Source organism: Canis lupus, chromosome 33 (genome assembly GCF_003254725.2).
Source record: "Canis lupus dingo isolate Sandy chromosome 33, ASM325472v2, whole genome shotgun sequence".
In the NCBI taxonomy this organism is placed as follows: Eukaryota; Metazoa; Chordata; class Mammalia; order Carnivora; family Canidae; genus Canis; species Canis lupus.
Genome location: NC_064275.1, coordinates 14,049,818 through 14,065,917, shown reverse-complemented (window position 1 = coordinate 14,065,917; position 16,100 = coordinate 14,049,818). Strand labels below are relative to the sequence as shown.

Sequence of the window (16,100 nt, the reverse complement as noted above, 5' to 3'; positions counted from 1 at the left end):
TGGGGTGCCAGGGACTAATCCTAACAGGTAAAGAACATGCAGGCCTACAGCCAGAATAGGGTCACTGAAGCATTCTATCCTACCAGGCATTGAACCTTTATTGGATGTTAAAGTAGTACAGGGAGGGAGGGCTGGTGGAAAGTCTAAAGCAGCTGGAATGGTGGTTGGGTGCCCAAGAAACTCATGGCAGCAACTATTTTTGAAGCAGTACATAAATATTTTAATAAACAACTAATATGATAGCACTAGTGGGCATCGGCTGATTATCAGCCCTATGCAGAAAGTTAAAGAAAAAGCTCCTACAAAGTAAAACAAAAGGCAACATACAATAAATAGGGGAAAAAATATGAAAATCACAGATTTAGTCCAAGATGTTGAGTATCTGAATAACAAATATTTCATAAATAAAAGTGAAAATGAAAAAAAAAATCATCTAATAAATACATTTTTTAAATGTGCCAGAACATTTTCAAAACACAACTCAGAACACTAGGGAATACAGAATATCCTAAAAACTCCAAGAAAAAAAATAGGTTATAAGCAAAATACTGTGAATCAGAACATGAATCAGATTTCTCAGAAGTACTACTGGAAGCAAGGAGATAGCGGAAACATTCCGAAAATATGAAGGAAAATAATTTGCAACCTATAATTCTATGCCCAGGTAAGATATAAATGAAATGTACAAAGAATATATTATTTTGAAGACTTGAAAGCTCTTAAAAATTTACCTCCCAATCATACCCTTTTCAGGGAGGGAGGGCTGATTAAACAAGTCTTTTTAAGACTGTTGTACCAACAAAACAAGGGAGTAAACCTAAAAAGAGAAAACTTGAGATCCAAGAAAAAGAGGATCCTACATAGAGGCGAAGGATATTCCAAGGAATAAAAGAAAACCCTAAGGCAAATTTAATAAAAATTTGTAACTATTGCTAGGATGCTAATAAAAATTTGTAACTATTGCTAGGATGGGGAAAGAAGTGTATATGTGAAGGGGATGTATAAGAGAGCTAATAAAACCTCCACATCTGCCATAAAGAGAAGTCAGAAAATAATACCTAAAATGAAGAAATGTTGTAAAAAGCTGTACATCTTTTCAAAAGATATAGATATATCAAAGAAAAATACCTAGAGAGTTGGAAGAAGATGTCTCTCGTTAAGAACTACAATTAGAGATGACTGACCACAGATTGTTAAGTCTTAACATTATTTGACAAACTGTATATGTGTATTACTTTGCTTGGAAACATAAATTCACTAAAAATGTTTGGATAATAAAATTATTTTAAAAGGAGGAGGAAAAAGAGAAAACTAAGACCAAATAGGACTGCTTTAGGAAAGCAGAGAAGCTTAATGTTAAAAATAACATATAAAATAATTAGTAAGTCTAGGTTTAAAGCCATGTGATTTTCCTGACAAATGCCAAAAATTGTCTGCTTTTTCTACTGATTCCTGAGAGAGCTATATTAAAATAGTACTCTGTGACTAGAGAGTTTTCTATCTCTCCTTCTGTATTATCAGTTTTTGCCCCATATATTTTGAAGCTATATTATTAGGTTTATACAATTTGAGCTATTATAGCTTCCAAGAAAGTCGAATCTTTTATTGTTTCAAAACATCCACTTTGAGGAATGCATGTAGCTTTCAAGTCAGCCAAAATATAAGGATCCAAAAAAAGTTTAAAGTCTGGAAAGAGATAGGTCAAACATTAACCAAGAGAAACCTGTAGTTATTTTCATAATAAACAAATTAGAAAGTTACTTTAATATGGCTTAAAAGATGGGTAAAAATTATCCCAAAAGAATACCAAGAAGGTACGGGAAAACGGAAAATCATACTTTGTCTTAAGAATACAAACTGGTAGGGTGCCTGGCTGGCTCAATCGGTTAAGCAGGGTCATGAGTGGGGCTCCTTGCTCAGTGCAAGGTCTGCTTGAGATTCTCTCCATCTCCCTTTGCCCCTCCCCCAACTTGCACATGTGCACATACGTGCGCCTTCTCTCCCTCTAAAACAAACAAACAAACAAAACCCAAAAAAACAAACTGGTACAAACTTTCTGAGAAGAAATATGAAGATAGATATCAACAAGTTTACAAGTATGTAAAAGACTGCTTCACAATTCTACCTTTAGAAATTTGTCCTATGGAAAGCTATGTGGGAAATGCACAAAGATCACTTTACACATTGGTGAAAAACTGGAATGTCTAGGATAAGCTAAATGTTCAATAGCAGGAAATTGGTTACAGAAATTAAAGCATAGTTATAGGATGGATCATGAAAAGAAATCATACTGTAGAATAATCCAATTACTGGGAAATCCACAGTATATATTTTCAAACTACACATCAAGGTGAATAACATCATTCCAATTTACTAAAAATAAAGGATACAAGTGTTTATACATGTGTCTCTGGAAAGACATAAATGAAAATAGTAAAAATAGTTTCCCCATTTGAAGAAATATGGATGAATTTTATCTTTGGGCACTTTTGTATTTTTCATGTTTTCTAAAATAAGTTTTTCATGTTTTCTTAGTACTTTTAAATTTTCAATCAACAACAAAGTAATGGTAAAAATAGTCAATAGAAAAAAGTTAATTAACTATTACATTTAGCTCTAGCCATGTGAAGTACTGGACCAGTACACCTTTTAATCTTGTTTTTAAATAATAACGAATCTTATTTGCAAACACAGCCACCCACCTCACTCCTCTGTACATGGTGAATCTCTACATGTTGAATTCTGCACTAGATATTGGAATCAATATTATTTTTTATATAAAAAGCTAATTTCCAACAAAAGAATGTGCTTGCTATAGAATATGACAAAGTTAGCACTGCCACACACACTTCGTCAAAAGTGATTCTGATTAGTCACAGATGAAATGCTGTTAATTTCTTACTTTAAAAGTTGTGGGTAAATCTTCATCTTCTGTAGGATCTATGTCAAACCAATGATCATTTGTTTCTCCTATTTCTTGTAAGCTTTTATGAAATTCTAGGAGTCCTCCATTATATCTGCAAGGCATTTTAAAATAAGGTTAGTTTGAATGGGACTCTGTAACTAGATAGTTTACCAATATGACAATGAGCAACCTTTTTTTTTTTGGTAGTAAATAGGGTAGTGATAACCTCTGGCATGCTATAGAAATACAAATGCTAGGACTCTCACCTGTGGCAGATTGGGATGAAATACAGGTGGAAGGGGAGGCAATAGATTATGTAGTAGCTCAAGCTTGAACAGTATGGGGGCCATGGTAATTAAAGGGATTGTAGAGTTGGTTGGCTTTTGTCTACTGTCTTGGAAGCCTTGAAGAAAGAGAATGACAGGCACAGGTCAGCCAACTGTTGACTCAGGGCACACTGTGAAAGACAGAGGACTCTATAGCAGCATTTAAAAAGGCTCTCATCTCCTTTAGCCATAAAGATAATCTGTACTGAAAATCAGGCCAGATTTAATCACAAGGTGAAACAAACTGCACAAGAGACCAAATGCACCTCCTTGATAGGACTATTACCAACTCAGGACACTGAAAACTAAAAGGTCTCTATGTTAACATTTAAAGAACCCTTATCAAGTCTAGCCTTACAAGGGCAAACTGTGCTGAAAATGAGGCCCAGTATTTAGTCACAAGGGTTGAATAAGAGCAAAGACTAAAAGCACTGCCTCAGTAGGACTGTTATGCTAACATCAGGACTTTGATAGGGGACAAGTAGACCCTGAGATCTGAAATGAGGACATTTAAGTAAAACCCCTAAATTGTCCTGAACCCTCTGGCTGACAAGGACCCCTTTTTTTGCTAGAGGAGTGCAGAATCCCTTTATTGACCAAGCCAAAATATCATCTTCTTTCTCAAGATCCTGTCCTATCTCCACTCATTGCTCAGAGACTATACGATCAAGTATAAGCAAAGCCCAAGTGGGAAAATAAGAGTCCCTGCTCCAAAAGAAAAAGCTTATTCATCACAAGAACTGCAGAACTTGACTAGTGTGTACTGGCAGAAACATACATGGGAGTGGATCTTAAGAGTGCAGAACCAACAAAGACACAGCTGGATAGGGAAGTATATGTGGAATTGGGATGACTCCTTCATAGTTCAAAATTTACTTTCCTAGCAAGGATACCTGAGCCACCTGGCCAATATGCCTCTCAGAAGGCTACTTCAAGCTTGGATCCAACAGTGCCCTACAGTAACTGAGGTGGAGAAGCTGGACTTTTTTTTTTTTTTTTTTTTTGGCAAGTTATTGAAGAGAGCTCAGGGATATAAGGATGTTAGAATGGACTTTGCACATAAAACCAAAGAAGCCACCACTAGACAAGGTTCCCTGGAAAGGCCCAGAGGACACTGCATCCATTAAAGCAGTAAGAAATACACAGTGAGAAAGGCACCAGTGTCTTTGAGCAGCTCAGTGGTGGCTATTCTCTGTAGGCCAGGGATGAAAGTAAATGACGCTGTCATGTGATTGGACTTTCTATCATTGATACTAGAAACACAGAGATACACAGAGAACAGATTCTCTCCAATGTCCACTGGTAAAGAGACTAAAGAATAGTTCACACATCTGAGAGAACAGCAGTACACATTCTTTGTCTTCTCTCACAGCTATGTGAATCCATTCTTCAATATAAATTAAAGAGATTCTGACCATCCTGAAATTCTGCAAAACATCACACTGGCTCATTATATTGATGGTATCATGCTAGTAAATGGGAAGCAGGAAGTATCCTAGGTACCCTAGTAAAAAACAAGCATGCCAGAGGATAGAAGATAAACCTTGCAAAATAATCAGATAACTCCCAAAGAGTGACTCTTTTAGGAATCCCATGGTTGGACCCAGCAGTAATCCTGCATAAGGACTGGCACTGCTGCCAAATTCATCTCTCAAGTGTCAGTCAAACATGATTTCCCCAGGAAGACTTCTGATTCCCAGAACCAGACTGGAGGTCTAGTAAAGACTATTTCATTATTCACTGCATTTTCCTCCAGAGCTATATTTCATAATTGATTTGTATAACTGATTATTTGATAAAGGTCTGTAACCTTCACTACACTGTCAGTTACATTAAGACAGGAACTGCCTACTTTGTAAACCATCGTATCCCCAACACTTAGCACACACAGTCTCTAGAATATGATAAATTCTTAACAAATAAAATTAATAGGGATCCCTGGGTGGCGCAGCGGTTTGGCTCCTGCCTTTGGCCCAGGGCGCGATCCTGGAGACCTGGGATCGAATCCCACGTCAGGCTCCCGGTGCATGGAGCCTGCTTCTCCCTCTGCCTATGTCTCTGCCTCTCTCTCTCTGTGTGTGTGACTATCATAAATAAATGAAAAAAATTAAAAAAAAAAAAAACAAATAAAATTAATAAATTATGCCACAAATGGCTCAAGGATCTCCATATATGAAGTAAATAAATAGTTCATATAGGTTCTCCTGTACAATTTCACTAACTGTGTAATCTCTTCAGTATTTCCCACACCCAGCATCTGGACCCTTTCAATGCTTTAGAAGCTCATTCATACCTTAAATACACTTTTCCAATTGGTCGGATAATATTAATAACTACAACTATCATTTATTTATTAAACCTAGCATTTTGTGTTCTGAGCACTTAATCGTCTGCAACATCCTTATAAGGTAGGCACTATTATTAGTTCTATTTTACAAGTAAGGAATGATAAGGCTGAGTAACATTACATTTCTTAGCGTAATAGATTAGTTACATGGTAGAAAATGTATTTAAACCCAAGTCTCTGAGACTCCAAAGCCTATGTTCCTAATGTCGTTGCTACACTGCCTTTTATTGTCATTACCTGTTAAGTTTGAAATTTAATATTCTCAAATACATTAAAGAAATTATTATCTATAGGAACAGATGAAGAGGAACCAGTATAGTACAAATGTCATGGTACCTGGTATACTATAAAAACTTTATCCCATTTCACAATGCTAAAAGATGAAAGGCAAGATCTACCCATTTATTAATAAAATCCTTACCTCTTCTGAGCACATCGAAGCAAACCACGTCCAAAATAAACTAAAGACATAAAGTTCTCACAAATTTCATTTTCTTGGATCACCATCTTCATCACTAGAAATTTATTCTCTGCTTCTGTATAATCCTGTAGTAACATAAAACTAGGTTTGGCTGATATAAAAGGCATTTTTTTCTTTTACAATAATTATTTTCCAAACTGGAGAAGTCATGGCAGCTTTCATATTGATCCAGTCATGTAGTCATTTATTCACGTTTCTAATCCTAGCATCTGTTTGTGATCACATAATGTACTCATTGATTAAAATACTTATTTACGAAAGAAGATCTTCTTTAGCCAACATTTCAAAATGAACATTTAGAGAATTTCTAAAATCAACCTTTTAATTTGTTAAAATGCAGTGAGTGTGAAAATATTTACAATGGGCAAATAACATATGCTACATACCTCTTTCTTTCCTCTTTCAGTGAGTGCTACTCCATACAAAAACAGTAATGTCAAGTAATAACCAATATTAATTTGATGTGCCTAAAAGAAAAAAACCTGGTTATTTAAACACTATATGTTAACTGAATAAAAAATAAATATCCTAGGTACTTAGCAATTACTGAAAATAGTAAAAATTCATATATACATATTTAAGATTTTATGTATTTATGAGAGACACAGAGAGAGGCAGTGACACGGGCAGAGGGAGAAGCAGGCTCCATGCAGAGGGCCCAATGTGGGACTCGATCCTGGATCCTGGGATCACGCCCTGAGTCAAAGGTAAACACTCAACTGCTGAGCCACCCAGGCATCCCAAAATTAATATATTATCACCTAATAAGAATATCAAATACATTTTATATGTATTTAACCTTGAAGAAAAAGGATAGTCGATAATCTTAAAATATTTATTTTTTGTTTTTTTTAATTTATGATAGTCAAAGAGAGAGAGAGAGAGAGGCAGAGACACAGGCAGAGGGAGAAGCAGGCTCCATGCACCGGGAGCCTGACGTGGGATTCGATCCCGGGTCTCCAGGATCGCGCCCTGGGCCAAAGGCAGGCGCCAAACCGCTGCGCCACCCAGGGATCCCGATAATCTTAAAATAAAACATTAGAATTTAATTAAAGAAAATGAAAGTCATCAGGATTTATTGTCTCATTTCTCCTCTTACCCCCACACGCTACAAATGGCTAAGGATTGCCATACAGATGTAGTAATCAGTACAATTACATTCTGAATCCTGTGAATCCCTCGGAACACGGCGGTGGGTCTTAGAGACCCCAGACACAAAACTTCCTGATTTTGGTAATATATATTATGTAACTATTGAGTGAAACTGAGTACAAGACCTCTCTGCAATTTTGAATCATACAGCTATATTTTTGCAACTTCTATGCATCTAAAATTACCTCAAATAAAAAGTTTAAAAATTGTCCATGTTGAAAAATATTGTACATTCTGTTCATAAGCACTCTAACTGAAAATCATAACCATATCTTTTGTCACATTAACTTTTTCAATGAGACTGTCCCATACCATAAACAAGATTTTTTTCAGGTACACAGGGATGATAAGCATCTATAGGCTATAAGTCGTCTTCTTTACTGATCTTTACTAGGTATCCTCTGACCTAGCATACTTCTCCTGGCTAACAGTTCACATTTATGAGGTAACTGGCAGGAGTTAGAAGTTTGGCTTCAAATTGATCTCAGTGGAAAGAGACATGTGTTTGCTCTCAATGAACCCATTTAACATTAAACTGGTTTCCATGTTAATTCCCATCTCTGCAGAGGGGGTAAAATGCAGTTCACAGAATAGACTCTAAAGCCAAGACTACATGGGTTTGTATCCTGACTCCACTACTTACTACCTGATGAACTAAGCAAGCTGTTTAACCTCTATGGTTCAGTTTCAAATCTGTAAAATGGGAATAATGAGGTGGGGGTGCTTGTGAAGAGTAAATGAACTAATCCTTACAAAGAGTGTCTGTCATATAGCAAACACTAAATAAGTGTAAACTATTATATTGTAGCTTTTAAAAAGGCTGGCTTCATAAATAACAGAGCCTTTGGCTCATACAATTCTAAAAAAAAACATTTTGAGAACAGGATAAAATGTGAAATTATGGTAATGCTGTAATTAGAAGTATAAGGTAGAGAACTCAGGAATTTAGAGACATAAGCAGTACATTTCTAACAATATGCTCTGCCCTTTCCTCCCTACCTTCCCCCACCCATTAGCAGGGATTATTCCAAGTACTGGAACTAAATGGATATAGAGATGTTATTGGCAACTGTCCCTTGCCCTCACCCCACTGCCACCTCCTACAACAAAGCTGCTCCACCTATCCTTGGTAGCCTTGAGGAACAGAGAGCACCATTTGGATACAGCAGTTGGCTGCTCTGATCATGACAATTCCAATTCTGCTCAACAATGCTACCAAGAGAGGGATCTCTTTCATTTCCTAATGTAAGACTCATCTTTGAAGTAATGCCTAAGTACCGCAGGCTAAGCAATCAGCATCTGTTAATGCTGATTTTATACTCATTTATTTTACTGCTTGGCAACCTGGTCAGTGGGATAAAGAGCAGATCTTTAGCATACCAGAAGTTTTGGCAGTTTTGGTTAACAAATTCTTTTTTACCTCTTTTGACTCCATGTAGAATCTCTTTAGGGTGGTATATACCACCACTTAGAACTGTCATCCTGAGAGTCTTAAATAAATATGATTTCTCTACTTCCTTGTACATCTTTATACTATGCAATTTGGTGTCTTTGCTACCTTGGTTGGTACGTCAGTAGTCCTTTCTTAAAAATTTCTCTAATCCATCTTCACATGGGTGTGAAACTTAGATTACTTTACTAATCCAAATTATTAGCTTCCAAAGAAGCGATTTTTTCTTCTACTGTCCTGTATATTGGTTCTGATTTTTGGTGCCAGGTTTATTTTTCCTCAGATTTCCTATTTATTTCTAAAGTACTGAACATACAAATATATCTTGTCAATTTTATCTTGCAGGAGTACTCATTAACAGATGATACAAGTTCCAATTTTAATCAAGTCCTAATATTTCAGGACTTGATTAATAACTAGGAAGAAAGGAAGGAGTAATTTCTGAAGTTTCTAACTCTCCATTTCTAAATGGGAAAGCCTGTGTTTACTAGTTCAAGTTTCTCTTCATTAAGAGGAACAATTTTATGGGTAGGGAAGGGGACTAGATTAGGCTCATTACAGAGATGCAGTAATAAAAAAGTACAAGACACAGGAGGGAAATCAAATTATGCATACTTTTTCTCCAGAGGTAAAAGGAAAATACAAATTGGTCTACACCTTAAAACAAGGATTGCACTAGCTACCCTCTCATTGCAGAATGCTGTCCAAGACCATTATTTAAAACTTAAGAAAGAAAACACTTACAGTATAATTAGTAGCCTGAATGTTCCTAAGTGCTGCTTCCAGTTGTGTTATCAAGAAACGTAAAGTCAAAACAGGAACAATTTCCTCCACATTCTGGCTGTTAGCTGCAACTTCTCTCTGTGGAAGTAATTTGACCAAAAATGTAATTACTGCAAGTATCTACATATATTTTTATTATACAGTAATATATGTTATTTGTACAAAGCCTGGAGATGATTTTATAAAAATCCACACCACCGGGGCACCTGGATGCCTCAGTTGGTTGGGCATCCAACTTTTTATTTTGGCTCAGGTCATGATCAAGGATCAAGCTCTAGGTCAGGTTCTCTTCCTCCCTCTCTCCCACTGCTTGCTTTCTCTCCAATAAATAAATCTAATATATAAAAAATAAAATAAAATAAAAATCTACACCACCCAGATACAATTCTTCTCTCATTTGTTTTCAAGTAGTCTGACAAATCTTCTTTGTAACTATTTCCTCAAAACTCTTAAAAGGCATTCCTATGGCTGCCAAGGGGTTGGCCACATCCACTCCTACTTTAGAGGAAAGTGGTAATCCCAGTTTATTCTCCTACCTTCTATTCCCTAAGCATGGCGAAAATCTTCCTTCCAGCCCTGAGCCTGCAGGAATGTTAGCATTAATACCAACACCAGGGCAAGGCATCTTAAGCTGCAATCTGACTGGATTTATTATCTATCATAATTTGTTATTTACATGGATGAAATGAAAAAGAGGACTAGGTCTTATCTTTGTGTCCATTTCTCAATGCCTTATACCTACAAGTGCTTGGCTTAAATTCTATTACGTGTTTAACAAAGTATTATCTGTGTGGAAAATTTAACCTACACTTTCTTAACTTGGTTTCTAGCATACATTACTTTGCTTTTCTCCTAGATAACTAGATATTTTGTCTCCCCAGCACTCAATTTAATGAACCTCCTCTCTGCCAACACATATGTTCCTTAAAGTAATCCTCTGGCATGTTTTTACATAACGTCTACATACAGACAGTTTCTAAATTTATATTTCCAACTAACAACTATCACCTGAATTCCAGACTCATATATTCAATCAGTTACTCAATAGTATCTCTTGGATTTGAGTAAGCATCTAAAGCCTAACAATAAAGTTCCACCTCCTTTAGAACTGGAAAAGCTAGATAAAATATAAAAACCATGTTTTGAAAGAGAAAGCTACCAAGGTACAGAAAATCTCTGGGGCTGACATTCAGAAGGTTAAGTCTAGACGTAAGACTGACTTTTGGAGCCACTTTTCTCTTTAAGGCAATTACCATTTTCAGTTGCAGCTAAGAGACTGAGATGCTAAGAGTTGTTTTTAGCCAACTTACAAAGCTGGGGGAAAAAAGAATCCATTACCTATCAAGGATGAGAGACCCTAGAAAACACTTCATCCTTTGGTTAGAACCTTGAAGAAATATACCCTTAGCATAAAAGTATAGGTTTTGGTTCTAGTTTGGATGCAAGTAGTTTATTTGCGAAGTGCAGAGAACAATGGTAGGGGACTAGAGATGTGATACAGGGAAAGGAAAGCAGGCTTTAAATTAAAGGGTATGTTATTTTTTTTAAGATTTTATTTATTTATCCTGAGAGACAGAGATATAGGCAGAGGGAGAAGCAGGCTCCCTGTAGGGAGCCTGATATGATCCAGTACCCTGGGATCACGACCTGAACCGAAGGCAGATGCTCAACTACTGAGCCACCCAGGTGTCTCTATTGTTTTTTTAAGAGAGGGAGTTGGGGGGGGGGGGGGCAGAAGAAAGGGGGAGAGAGAATCTTAAGCAGGCTACATGCCCATCATGGAGCCTGATATGGGGCTAGATCTCACCTGAGATCATGACCTGAGCTGAAATCAAGAGTCAGACACCTAACTGAGTCACCTAGGTGCCTCAATGGGTGCATTATTAAGGTAGTTACCCACAGTGGGTGGCTGGAGTTAAGACAACAGAGAAACTCAGTAAAATAATGAAAAACAGAGTCTTCAGTATTATTCAACTCAAAGGGAGAGAAAACTGGGATATTTGCAGCATAACTCCTAAAGTTTGATTGAACGACGATGGGGTGATGTAGGAGTATTAATTCCTTGGGATTTCTGAACTGCCATGGGAAGTAAAACCTTCTGTAGTTCCAGAAAAAAAAAGTTGGTTTTTTTTTTTGTTTTTTTCTAAGGTCTTATTTATTTGAGAGAGGGAGAGAGCACAAGCGGCAGGCAGAGGGAGAAGGAGAAGCAGGCTCCCCACCCAGCAGGGAGCCTGATGCAGGACTTGATCTCAGGACCCCTGGATCATGACCTGAGCTGAAGGCAGTAGCTCACCCGACTGAGCCAGCCCCCTCTCCCCAAGGGTCTTAAGGCATAGAGATACAGACACTGAAAACTGGAAATTGTCCAGAGCATACTGAAATAAGAGGTCAAGGGGCTAAGAGTTATGTGCAGGGCACTGACGGTATCTACCACAAAGGGTAAACCATAAATAGACCCTTCTTCACAGAACAGAGAGTTGGAATCACTTCAATCCTTAGTGGAATTAAGTGATCTGCCAGAAAAGCACATTACTAAGTAAAATTTTGTGCAGTTTTTCTACTACTTCTCAAAAGAAGGTTGCTCTAAACCCACTCCAGCAGCCACTGCAAGTAGCAGAATTCTCTATTATCCTTTAGGTGATTATGGAATTAGTTTTGATGTTTTCATGTTCATTCATGATTTGGGTTATTTTTGCCTTTGTCTTAAGATTCTTAACAGGCATTTATCCATTTTACCGCTCTTTGGGAAAAAAAAAAGTTTTGGCTTTATGACTTTCTCTATTTTTTTATTCTATTTCAATAGACAGATATCTTTTTACTTCCTTTGACTTTTTTTTTTAATTGGCTGTTCTTCCATTAATCTCCTGAACTTTATGTTTAGATGATTTGTTACTCGGCCATGCTTCTTTTTCTAACATATGTATTTCAAGCTACAAATATTCCTTGAAGCCCATATTTTACTTAAAAAATACTTTAATACATGTTTTCTATTCAGTTCAAAAATTTGCCTAATTTCCACTGAGATTTCTTACCTTAGCCCTGGGTTACCTAGAGGTAAGTATCTTAAGAACAAGGATTTTTTTTTTTTTTAGTTTTTTTTTTTTTTTTGTATTAATCTTCAACTTAATTCTATAGTAGTTAGAGAACATGCTCTATATGTTGTGATTCTTTGGAGTTGATGAGACTTGCTTTGTGACTAGCACATGTAATTTTTATAAATGTTCCATGTGCACTTAAAAAGAACGTATATCCTGCCACCATTGGGCGTAGTGTTTTGTGTTTGTGTGTTAATTAGATGGAGTTGGCTCCACTAATTTTGTGTCCATGTCATATCAGTTATTAAGAGAACACGTTAAAATCTCCTACTGGGATTGTCAATTTGTCCAACTCCTAACATTATCAATTTTGTCATCTTATACATAAGAGTTCTATATGAATTTGAATCTACTTCTGGAATTTCTCCTCTATTTTCCAGACTTGTCCATAGAGTCAAGAACAATTAATACAATCTTGTACTTAAAGAGAGTTTCATAGTAAGTTTTAATATCTAGTGGGCAAGTTAAGTTCTCAGCCCTTCTCCCCTATACTTCGCTTTCACAATTTTCTTGTCTTTGGTTATTCTTCCTTTTATTTTCCCTCTAGACTTTAGAATTAGCTTTCAGTAATAACAATGAAAAAAAAAATCTTTTGTCATTTTTTGATATGTGGTATTTATAAATTTTAATTTAAGGAAAACTGATAGCTGTATCACACCGTCCTCCTATGTGTATGGCTTTCCATTTGGTCTTCTTACCTTTATTAGTTTCAGAATCTTCATTTTTAGTTTTAATATAGAGTACTGACTTCTAAACTTAATGTGAAGAAAACAGTTATGTAGATACTTGCTAAAATGCAGATTCCAAGACCTACCCCCAGAGATTTTAATTCTTTAGGACTAGTATGGGGTTCAAATGGTCTCATGTAGATGGCCTAGGAAAAACTTGGAGAAATACTAGTTTGTATCTTGTATATTTCTTATGTTTTCCTAGGCATTTTACTTTTTTGTTGCTATTATAAATAAAAACTCTTCTTTCATTTTAACCTTTTTTTTTTTTAATTTATTTATTCATGAGAGATACAGAGAGAGAGAGAGAGGCAGAGACACAGGCAGGGGCAGAAGCAGGCTCCATGCAGGGAGCCTTACATGGGACTCAATCCAGGGTCTCCAGGATCACACCCTGGGCTGCAGGCGGCGCAAAACCGCTGCGCCACCGGGGCTGCCCCAATTGGCTTTTGTTTACATATAGAAAGGCCACTGATTTCTATTTCTTGTTGTTTCTGGGTGATTTCCAAAAGAGGGAAATAGTGGCATTATTCCAGTTTCAAATAAGAATTTATGCTGGTAAATTATCTCAGTTGAGGTTATAATTGTATGTAATTTCTTTGGATATTTTCAGAGTTTGTTTGAATTTTTAATCGTAATAGTATTAATTTGTTTCATGGAAATAATAATGTATTCTTCCACAGAAAAGGCAACTGTGGCCTTTTCAAAACACTTATGGTGTTTTGCCCCCAATTAAAGGCTACAAAGACATGAGTAGAACATTTTCTAAACTTTGAAAAACTCCATTCAAGAACTGATACCCATCTTGTGCTGAAAAAAGTTCAAATTATTATCTAAAAAAACTATTTCCAAGGTGGAAATCTATAATATATTCTCTAGAGTATTTTACTCATAAATAGTTTTGGACATTGCTTTTATTTATCTTATATTTTAAAAAATTTGTCAACATCTTACAAATTAGAAAAAATAAAAGCAATCCCCTGCCCCAGGGTGGCATATTATGGGTTATCAGTGGAATAAGAATAAACACAGGACCTTATAGTCAACATCTTACTAGCTACTAACCCACATTCCCACCATTATTCTTTTTCTTCCCCCACCATTATTCTTGAAAGGCTAGTACCAACTATTTCATTATAAAAGTCTACAGTTAAAGGCTGACACCAGAGCCCTTCACAAAAAGATGGAGATTTTACTACTCTAGCTGCACTGCTGTGTGAAGGAAAGGAGTGAGGAAGGAAATGAGTCACTGTGATATAATAAGCAATATATACATTGATCTCTGTTCCTAGTTCCTGTTAATATATAGCCTTTGATCTTGGTTCCGACAGAGTTCCTGAAACTCCTGGAATTTCCTGGGTGATAGGAGTATCCTTTGTTCTAATGAGGTGACACTCAGTAGGCCCCTGGATAGGGACTGGAGCTTTTAGCCCGTTCCCCTATTCCCAGAGGGGGAGGAGCTGGGCATTGAATAAATAATTGATCAGGCTTATTTGATGAAGCCTTCATAAAAATCCTTTAAATATGGGGCTCAAAGAACTTTCAACTTAGTGAACACATCCACATGGCAGAGGAGTGGCACGCCTCAACTCCACAGAGACAGATGCTCCTATACTTGGGACCATTCCATACATTACCCTATGTTATCTCTTCATTTGACTGTTTGTTTAGATCCTTTATTATATAAAATGTTGGTAACTGTTAAGTGTTTCCCTGAGCTCTGTGTGCTATACTAGCAAATTCCTGAACCCAAGAAGGGGTCATGGGAACCCTAATCTATAGCCACTTGGTCAGAAGTATCAGGGACAACCTAGGACTTGTGACTAGTGTCTAACGTGGGAGCAGATTTGGGGGACTGAGCCCTTAATTCGGGGATCTGATAATTGATTTGTTGGATACCCAGTTAGTGTAGACTTGGCTGATGTGGGAATAAATCCACACATCTAGTGTCAGAAGTGCTGTCAGTGTACTAGCAGAGTAAGAGTAAAGGGACATAGTATGTTTTTCCTGGATAGTCATATACAAAGAGCTGTACTTCTGCCCCAAAGAACAAATTATAATCTTACCTGCATAATTTGGAAGGAAAAATTTTCTTGTAAGAACTTCTTAATATGAGGGACCACACCTTTTGGTAGAGTATTAATTGCATTCAATAACTTCTTCACTTCTAATAGTAGGTTAACAGGGACAAGATCAGTAGGTATGTCCTTTTCCTGTTTATCCTAGAAGACATTATTTATTAAAAATTTAAACAGTTATACATATTCTAATTACTCTAATATTAAGACCAGCCAAAGTATTAAAAGAACAAAGAATGGGTCGCCTGGGTGGCTCAATGGATTAAGTGCCCGACTCTTGATCTCAGCTAGTTCTTGATCTCAAGCCCCACACTGGGCTCCATGCTGGGGGTGGAGCCTACTTTAAATAAAAGAAAAAAAGAAAAAAGTGCCTTTACATACTATATGTAGATCACTGTGACAGAGCAATAGAAAATCAAAATAAGAATAAGACATTCTCTCTGCTTTCAAGGAACTTAAAACATAGCAGATTTAACACCAAAACTCAGGAAACTTTAATATATGCACAGCCATCATAAATTCATTTGAAAGTTATAAGGGAAAGTAAATATTCTAAAATAGGAATAATTATGCCATAGTCTTTTTTTTTATGCCATAGTTTTTAATAGGATAGTGGGATTTAAAGATTAAATCCCACTTACAATTTAGGGCTTAAATGTGAATTAGGCCTCAAGATGGTTGCCCTTGAGAAGTACAAAGCATGCATTGAATTAGTCCACTTGAGGCATAAAAAAATGCTAAATAAAATATTATAT

The 16,100-nt window shown here is 36.5% G+C and overlaps 1 protein-coding gene across 11 annotated transcripts in view; it reads right to left on the bottom strand.

Annotated features, from left to right (window-relative positions):
• DZIP3 (DAZ interacting zinc finger protein 3) overlaps positions 1 to 16,100 on the bottom strand; it is an 85,420-nt gene that overhangs the window by 50,703 nt on the left and 18,617 nt on the right. For all 11 annotated transcript variants that reach the window (XM_049105530.1, XM_049105532.1, XM_025478229.3 and 8 more), the window contains 5 exons: positions 15,334 to 15,489; positions 9,406 to 9,522; positions 6,446 to 6,526; positions 6,000 to 6,124; positions 2,903 to 3,017 (listed from right to left, as the gene is read on the bottom strand). In XM_049105530.1, coding sequence (XP_048961487.1) covers positions 2,903 to 3,017; positions 6,000 to 6,124; positions 6,446 to 6,526; positions 9,406 to 9,522; positions 15,334 to 15,489 — 594 coding nt within the window. The remainder of the gene's footprint in view (positions 1 to 2,902; positions 3,018 to 5,999; positions 6,125 to 6,445; positions 6,527 to 9,405; positions 9,523 to 15,333; positions 15,490 to 16,100) is intronic.